Source organism: Cupressus sempervirens, chromosome 1 (genome assembly GCF_028749045.1).
Source record: "Cupressus sempervirens isolate cs-2001-9-10 chromosome 1, ASM2874904v1, whole genome shotgun sequence".
NCBI classification, from domain to species: domain Eukaryota; kingdom Viridiplantae; phylum Streptophyta; class Pinopsida; order Cupressales; family Cupressaceae; genus Cupressus; species Cupressus sempervirens.
Window position 1 is genome coordinate 536,980,152 of NC_143118.1, and position 9,391 is coordinate 536,989,542.

General features: G+C 34.4%; 1 protein-coding gene across 1 annotated transcript; it reads right to left on the reverse strand.

Annotated features, from left to right (window-relative positions):
* Positions 1-7,244: 7,244 nt before the first annotated feature.
* LOC149578578 (auxin-responsive protein IAA13-like) lies at positions 7,245-9,136 on the reverse strand. Its single transcript, XM_089829980.1, has 4 exons — positions 8,712-9,136; positions 8,159-8,632; positions 7,519-7,621; positions 7,245-7,432 (listed from the first exon to the last, which is right to left on the reverse strand). Exons 1-4 carry the CDS (start codon positions 9,094-9,096, stop codon positions 7,285-7,287), a joined length of 1,110 nt encoding a protein of 369 aa, XP_089686106.1. The 5' UTR covers positions 9,097-9,136; the 3' UTR covers positions 7,245-7,284.
* Between the last annotated feature and the right edge of the window lie 255 nt (positions 9,137-9,391).

Sequence of the window (9,391 nt, forward strand, 5' to 3'; positions counted from 1 at the left end):
CTATGGCAATTTACTTCATTCTTGCTTTATTATTCATTATGCGAATGTGAGTGATGTAAATGGGTTATTTCAATATAATTAAATAAATGGTTAAATTAGGTTATTTAATACATTTATTGCTTTGGCTATGTTAATAAAATACAATTGCACTTGATCATGTGTTTTAGTGTGCAAAATTTATATCCTTGGTAGTGGCACGTGGAGTTAGTGATTTAGCTATTCATATATTACCAATTTTGTCCTTGTATGGTCGATGTATCATATTTGATTGTTTAAATTAAACCTTTTGATGATTTGATTAAATCTAGACTCATTTGCATTATGGGACTAGACCTGTGAATGTGTCTATGCATTTAGAGGTTCACATTTATCACAAAGTTTGTAAGGTTTTCTGTGATTTTGGTTTAAGGGTTTTTGGGCTTTATTTTAATTAAATTTAAATTTCTAGCAGCCTTTCCATAGATGAATTCCAATTACTTGGAATATCCTATTTCCATTTTGGTTGATTTAGGGTTTAACTAGGTTACCTAGTTATTTACCCTAATTGATTATAGACTTAAAAAGTGAATAAGTATCAAAAGAGGAAATTTATTCCTCACTTCTCACCTTTGGAAATTAGAAATTAGAGAGCTTTTTCCAAAATCTTCTTCTAAAGGATTGTGTTTCTATTTGTTGTGAGAGCTACGGGCATGGGATCTTCACGAGATTGGTCTCATTGGATTCAACTCGAGGAGATCTTGGTTTTTCGCAACTTTTGGTAGCTTCCGCAGGATATTTGTTTTATCTAGCTGATTCCCATTTTAGCCCTTTTGTTGTCAGGTAGGGATCTCCCATTTTTGTATTTTAGCTCCATTTTTGTTTCCATTTCAAGTAGTTGTATGTTAGGAGGCTAAGAACTAGTGTTCCCCTACATTTCTAATTGTTAGTTTTGCTCGGTTGAGTAGGTATGAACATTTCCCCAATATTTGGAATGAGCATTTGGGATTTCACACCATTATACTGGTTATTTTTGCATATGGTTTTCAAACTTGAATTTTATTGGATTTTTGTAGCTTTTGTGCCCTAAGACCAAATGGGTATTAATTTTGAAGTTTTTGAGTTTTAAGGTTTTTACTTTGATTTGTGTGTCATCTAATTTTCTTGGATTTTCTTGGCATGATGTTGATTGTGGACTCATATTATTCGGTAGGATGTCAGTCAGAACACGATTGCAACTTTATGTTTCATTAGGATGCGTGTTGCATCCATCCTCCCAAGCTTGTATTCGGTTGAGTGTTATTTTTCTTGTGTTCTCATCTAGCCAATGATCTTTGTGATGGTGGTGCATCATAAACAAGCACGTGCGCATGCATTTGTCAGGTGACTTGTGAGGCCTAAATCCTGTTTGTATTTTAGTGGAGTTATGTTCATTTTGGGGTTGGGTTGGGAATATGCATGCCTACGGGCACTCATTGTTGGATGAGAATAGGTAGGGTAGGGTAGCATGGAGGGGGCTTCTCTCTTGCAGCCTGGTGACTATTATGCCTAGAGGGTTGGTATGAAGAAGTTTAACAAGTGATAACTAAATAAATTACCAAGTAATAAAATTAAGATAATAAAAGGACACGGTGTGAGAGCCTTACATTGGGGAATTGAATCCACATGATATTTAGCTTGGGCTACTTGATGCCAAGCGATTTACCCTCTAGTGAGTCTCTATATAGTTACCCATTGAGTGTTTGACCAAGACCTATTGTACTTGGCATTGTCTCGTGATCTTGGTTTCACTCATCTTTACAGTCTGGCATGAGTGTTAACCATGGACGTTTACTTTATGTGTGTTTGTGGTTGGATCATTATCTCCATCAACATGGCAAGAGTGGACCTATGGGGGTAAAAGTAAAAAGTTGTGTCACCTTTCAGACTGACTTATCAAAATGACTGAATTTGAGTATTTCTATCTAAAAATCAATTTTTTTCAAACATATGATCTTGATAAATTTATTCTAGCTAAGTTATATATGGTCTCACACTTTTCTAAATTGAAATGTCTATTAAATGCATGTTTTATACTAGTTAGTATCCAATTACTAAAGAAATAAAATCATTTCAAGAAACTTACATTTCAATAATTGTTACTATTTTTTATGATGCTTTTTTAATAACATATAAACACCTTTCTATAGAGCTCAAAGTCAAGAATATTCTCATATAGATTTCATAGTGTTTTAATTAGATATAGTATATTGTAAATAAAATATTCTACAACTATGTATTTTAATACTTGAGAAGATGTGGATTTTGAGAAAGAAAAAAATATTAAATCACATCAAAAAAATTTAAAATTGTATGACATTCTAGAGGAGAGAGTCCTCTTCTAGAATGTATAATTATTCTTTTTGGTTGGAATATATTTATTTTTAAAAATGCGGTGGGAGTTGAAAACTATCGATTTGAGGTGACTTGAAATTTCAATAGTTATAAAAGACAAAATATAGGTTTAAAGCCAATTTTTACTTTTGAGTGTCCTAGCTACATATGTTATCTATAACATAATCTGAGATCAAAAGGAAATAAGTCTATTTCCATGTAGTTTTGTGGCAGGAACTAGACCCCTAATTTCCAGGGTTTTTCAGCAGCTAAAAAGTTATCTTTAAAAAATAGGAAAATATATCATTTCTTATTCCAAATAATTATTAAAAATTATAATCCTAAACTTCATCCATCTCTACACATTTCACTAGTTTACTTCATTTTCAAATTCTAAATAATAATACAAATTTTATGTCATTGAAGGTGAACAGATATACTTTTGTTAGCCTTTTTCTTTATAAAAGGGTGACACAGGTTTGTGCTTTTACCCATGGGTTCCATGTGGTTGGGAGGCATAGCTACCTATACTGCTATTGAGGACTGATGTACAGAGAGGGTCTATTATTCCAGTGTAACCGGTGCTTGATGCTTCACTTTAGTATATTTAAGATTCTAGAGTATGCTTCCTTGTGATTTATGCTTTCATTTGAATGCTAGGATATCATGTTTAGATGATGTTAGTTTATTTGACGCATTCCTATATTATGATGTTTAGTATATGATTAGATGATGTGATTTACTAGTTGGAGTATCTATTGCTTTACTAGATTAGCATGTTACATTTCTTTGTTCTTATGATGTCATTACATTTTAGTAGTGACGCCCTCATAAGACAACTTTGATTATCTGGTTGGAAATTTGGGATGTTATATGCAGGGGGTGGCTAGGACCTTCAAGGTCTCATGATGCTATTATGGTTGGGAGGAACCACGTAAGAGTTTAGTTATTTTTGTACATTGTGATGTTACTTTCAGTATGTTTCCTATACTGATATGGTTTAGTTGGTTTTATGCTTATTTGATCTTGTTTTTATTGTGTTTGAGTGTCCAAGCCTCGATTTGTGGATCTGGTACTCCCCGGTGTGGAGGAACTATTTTTCCTACTTGTTTGTCCTTCATTTTCCTTGTTTGTTATTATGCTTCCTCATGTCAGAGAAGTGTTTTATCACAAGAGAATATGTTCTCTCATGCCAAAAGGCATTCTCTCATGCAAAGTGCAGAGGAAGCTCGTGCAAGATTGTGCTCTCTCCTGCACGAGACTTGGCACTTCCTCGTGCATACGTTGGCATTCTCTCGCATGAACCTTGGTAGCAAAGTAGAGAGAATTGCTAACTGTTCCCTAGCATTTCCTCGTGTGAGACTGTAGTTTCTCACGTAGCGTGGTGCACTTTCTTGCTCGAAGGTATACTTCCTTACATGAGATTGTGGTTGTCTTTCCTTGCGTGGAAAACAAGGGGCATCTCTATTGTGTTTCAAAGAACGCATTTTGGTGTTTCAATTACCCTTTATGATTCCTTCTATGCCCAGGCTTTGATAGATCAAAGATTTTATATTTTGTTGTCGTCTTTGGTTCTTGTCTTTTAGTTTGAGTGTGTCAGTTCTTAGTGGTGTTTCAGTTTTCGTTGGTTGTTGGGATCAATGGTTAAGTCTTCCATTGTGATCATTGTAATCCTTGTATATTGATTGTTGTGTGCTCCATACTTGTTTTTAAAAAAATCTTGGCTTTTATTTATCCTTGTTCCAAGGATCTTTGAGCAGGGCATTACATTGCGATTGATTATGCATCCATACTTGTTTAAAAAAATCTTGGCTTTTATTTATCCTTGTTCCAAGGATCTTTGAGTGAGGCATTACATTGCAATTGATGAATGGTGACAAATATTTTCTGCAAAATAACTTGTCTATACATTGATCTTATCAATTCTTTAAGTGGAATCAATTCCTTCGATGATTTGTAAGTATATTTTCCTTCATTGAATTTGGTACATTATTTAAACAATGTTTCTAAACAATCCAATAATTATGTGTTGACATAAATTTAGGAGTTTTTCTAATTTGTAATAGTTTACTAATAACTTTATGGTTTCAATGGTCATTTCATGGATGTGACTACTAATTCCTATGGAATGGTAATTATTTGGATGTATATTAATAGATTTCACTAACATTTGATGTGCAGAGAGTCAAGGTATATTTGGTGATCACCTTGAGTTACATGTTGATAAGGATATGGAAGTGGTTGTAGGGCTATAACAATAAGAATTCTACCCTAACAAGACTACCATATTATGTTTTAAATAGTGAGTTCATGTCCTAGAAATGTTGTTAGGACTTTAGTTGAGTCTAAGTAACATTGGGAAGTGGGAGATTGAGTAGGCCCTAGTTGAGCAAGGGTTTGATAGGGTTTTGAAGCCTAATTTGGGGATTTTGTGTTAGATCATGGTGTGGGTTCCAATAGATGGCATAATCCTTTGATTAGGGATATTTTATGGTTCTTTTGAAGGATATAGAGTTTGGTGACAAGTCTTTGACATAATTGCTTTGGAAAAGTGGCCTATTTGTGGCCTTAAAACAAACATTTTTGCATATTACTGTGAGTTGTTCCAAGTCCAAAATATTATTGGGAGACCTTTGGATATGTTGTATAAGTTCAAAAAGTGTGTCAAGAAGTGTGATTAGTTTGCAAAGTCTTTTGGGAAATTTATAAGAAAAAATGGATTTTTTTTGTCTCTGGAGACCTACTCAAAAAACAAGCACTATTTAGAGTTTTGAGCAAATTGTGAGTGAGACTTTCAAAGTGGTTGATTTAGGTTGGGGTAAGTTAAAATAGGATATTCAGATCCTCGATAGTCTTTGGAAAGGTTGAGAACACAAGACTATCATTATAAACTAAAGATACCATTTATAAGACTTAATGAAAACACCAAGTTTCAACATTTCCCTCTTCCTGCAATTCTAATGATAGTATATGCAAATTAAATATATAGATTTTAAAGTTAAATCCATATTTGAAAAAGGTTATTTGGATAACCCTCTACATCACAAAGGGGTACAACCCAAAGGAAAAGTCACTAGCTTCAAGAACACTACAATGATTAATCAAACTACACAAGACTATCATTATAAACTAATAGTATGTCATTTATAAGACTTAATCCAAACACCAAGTTTTAGCATTTTGGTCTACCTATTATACTGGTGAAAGTATATGAAGATTAAATATACAAATTTTAGAGTTAAATTCATATTTGAAAAATGTTATTTAGATAACCCTCTGCATCACAAAGGGGTACAACCTAAAGGAAAACTCACTATCTTAAAGATCAATACAATTATTAATCAAACTACAATCTACATTTTATCAATTATCTAACGAGATATATCCATCAATCAACCTACAATCTAAATTTTATCAACTATATAATGGCATATATCCTATGCCTAGGTTAGTTTCAATGGTGAATACAATAAGATATCTTTTCCAAAGTTCTCTAGCGCATTCAACTAAGCAATTGAACCCTCAACAAATCTCCCACAAATTCTACACATCCAAACCCACCAAAAGCCAATATCTTAAACTAATGAAATCTTTTGAAAAGAGTATATAACATCTTCATTTAAAACTTGAAAAACTACCCTAAAAATCATATGCCTATATTCCCTGACCCCACAATGATGGCATCCAAAATAAAGCATAACTCTTTCTTATCCTCTCACATATCTTACATAACTCCCTAGTAGTTTACAAAAGTATTAATTCCATCAATTACATAACTTTACCCTTTAACAAGTCAAAGATGCTCTTACTATTCCACTATGAAACTTCTTCATTATTACAAAATTCCCAAGTCTTCAACGAATTAACAAAATAATCACATGTGTTTACATCTTCACGAGTCTCTCATTTAAACTTTATCTATTCCATGATTATCATAAAGATGCATACGGAGCAACATATATGCACCCCTCCTAAATAGTGGAAGTCTTTTATACTTCCATTGAATAATGGTGCATATATGTTGCCCCATAGACAACACCCAATTTTACTACCTTAAAAGATGCACGGTGAAGAACACTCATTTTTGTGTGCTATCACCTAGAGAACATCATAATTGTTTATTGCATCATCAACATCATAGCAATAGCTTGAATAGAGAGTACGATAATTGACTGGTATTTTGGTAGATATTTGATCCTTATTTAACTATTACTTTGGCTGAAGAAGTTTGAAAAAAAGAATGATTGTTTCTTATCAAACTCATTCATATCATTAAATAACACATTTATATTGATTGCTGTCTCTACTCTGAATACACTCATATCTAGAATAAGTGGTTAAGTGGTTATGGTTGTTTGGTTAATAGTTTTACCTATTCCTAGATATTTGATGTGGGGTGGTTCTTGTTTCCCACAAGTAAGGGTCCATTTGGTTGCTGGAATAGGACTGGAATAGGAAGAGAAAATTAAAATATGTTTTATATTTGTTGTTTGGCACGCTCTATCAGAATTGGGAATAGAAAGACATATTCCAATTTTACCCCTAAAATAAGCATATTACTCCTAAAATAAGCATATCTCTATGCCAAAAAATAGTTAAAACTAGAATAGCCATTCCTATTCCCAATTTGTTTTTTCATAAAATAAAATAAAATTTAATTCCATTCCCATTCCATTTTTCTATTCTAATTTTCAATTCCTATATTCTAATTTTCAATTCCTATGCCAGCAACCGACGGGTCCTAAGAGTTCTCAATGCTTTAAAAATTCGAATCCGAATCCGTTACTACTGGAGATACAAATCACAAGATGGGCGGGCGTCTTCAATAAGGGGAAACAATAAAACTTCCCAGCCAAACTCTTATTCTCATGGTAACTCAATTTGTTGGAAAAAAATTGTAGGAAATTGTACTATGATCTGTATTGGATCTAAATATCAGTGCCTTTGGGCATTTACAAAATCTACAAATTGTCTGGTTATATAATGCATCTTTTTAGCATCTTTGGCTCCAACTAACTCAGATGAAGCTCCATTAATGGCAGAATGTGAGATCCTTAGACGTTTCACAGACTTGACAAAATTCCTGCAATAAAACACATATCAGAACCACTTTTGAAATGTGAACTTAAACATGATTTTATGTATATAAAATAGGAATAAAGGGCTCACTCCCATGGAGCATCACCCAACAGCATCCAATCTCCATCCTTGTCTACGTAGGTCAACAAATAATCAGATGCACAATGGGTTGAACTCGAGTGCTCATCCTTCACTGTTTTTTCATACAGAAGAAAAATTAGGTGGAATTAATGGCATGTACAAAGAGAACAAGAAGTATAATGTAATGCTATGACTGTGCTAAAAAAATCATAGACAATAAGAAGTAGAATATAATGGTAAGAGTGTGTTAAAAAATTCATGGAGAATAAGAAGTAGAATATAATAGTGTGAGTCTGTTAAAAAAAACATCAAAGAGAATGAGAAATATGTAATAAAAAAACAAAGAATAGTGACCTTCCTTAGAGAAGAATTGATATTTAAGATTTTCAGAGAGAATAAGGAAATAAAAAATAAAGAATAGTGATCTTTCTTAGAGAAGAACTGAACTGATATTTAAGATATATATACTAGTTTAGTAAAAGATGTGTAACGGATCTTATAATGTATGCAAGATATTCATATTAAACTATGCAAGATATCTGCAATAGTTTAACAATAGTTTTATAAAAGATGAAAGGGAAGGAAAGAGCATTATTGGGAAAGGTGAAAGCAAGGCAAAGATGAGCTACGTTGAATGAGAGATTCTTACAAATGGGTGCGACTGGCAGTTGAAACATAATCTCCAGTGTGAGGGCCAAGCTGGTGTAGCTGTGATGTGCATTCAGATCTACTTTTCTGCCAATGGGCATGCCATCCATTACCACTTTTACAAAGTTAGATCCTCTTTTACACTCCACTGAATTCCCACTGGTAGTTTCCTCTACATTTTCATGGTGAGGCTGAGGAGACCTTTGCTGAATATAAACATGAGCATTCTTTCTACATGTTTGAAGAGGAGGCCACCCAACAGCAGGAGATGAATGAGTGCCGCCCTCCTCACACAATTGAAGGCTATTTAAAACTCTCCTCTTCCTCTCATCTTCCCCACCAATTGAAGGCTCACCATTAACTCTCTTCATTCTGCCCTTAAACCAACCACCATTACCCATTTCTCCGCATGAAGGGGCAAACCCTAAGGGCTCATTGCATGAAACCCTAGAACAGCCCTTTCCTGAATCCATCCCTGCAGACCCATCAATCAAACCAGTCAGATCATGAGCCCAAAAGAAGGTCATGAGGAGAGACATTGAAAAAAGACATACCCATGTTTGCAGAAGAAGAAAGGCTCAAGCACAAGCTCAGATCTGTTTCTTGTGTAGCTGAAGAGGAATACATAGAAGAAGATACATCAGACGAAGAAGAAGTCATTGTGAGAGGATTTGTGCGTGTGGGAGGATGATAAGAAGTGATGGAGGATATAAGAGGAGAAAGGAGGAGACAAGAAAGGCAGATGGCAGGAGGCAAGAGATGCAGCTGTAGAAGTGGGGGCATCCATGCGTATTCATGAGAAGGCAATAAACAAATCCCAGGGTGGCTGGTTGCTTTGCCTAGAGAGTGGGCGACAAGGACATTCTTACGGATGGGAACAAGGGAGCCTACGTTTCTTTCTCTGCACCTTACAACTGCCCCCCTTCCCCACTTGCCCATATCACTCTCTCTCCAACTTGCCGGGGACTTTACTCATCCCCACATTCCTAATCATACCTAAAGTTCATATATCATGTATGGAGACAATACAAGGCACATCCACTTTCACTCTCACCTAACAATCTATGTATCCATGTCATTGTGTGAAAATCTTTGATGTGTAGCTTGTTGAAATTTTGATTCCCTTCTTTTTTTCGTTTTTCTCGATTAGATGGATTCTAAGTATGGTGTCTCCCCCTTTAAATTCCCTTGGCATATGACTATTGTTTATCAATGTGTACTATAAAGTTGTAAT

Coding starts and splice junctions, on each gene's coding strand:
- LOC149578578 (XM_089829980.1), bottom strand. CDS start 9,096: ATGGGCAAGTGGGGAAGGGGGGCAGTTGTAAGGTGCAGAGAAAGAAAC. Junction 8,633..8,711: donor TTCTTCTTCTGCAAACATGG/GTATGTCTTTTT, acceptor ATGGGTCTGCAG/GGATGGATTCAGGAAAGGGC. Junction 7,433..7,518: donor TTGGGTGATGCTCCATGGGA/GTGAGCCCTTTA, acceptor GTTTTATTGCAG/GAATTTTGTCAAGTCTGTGA.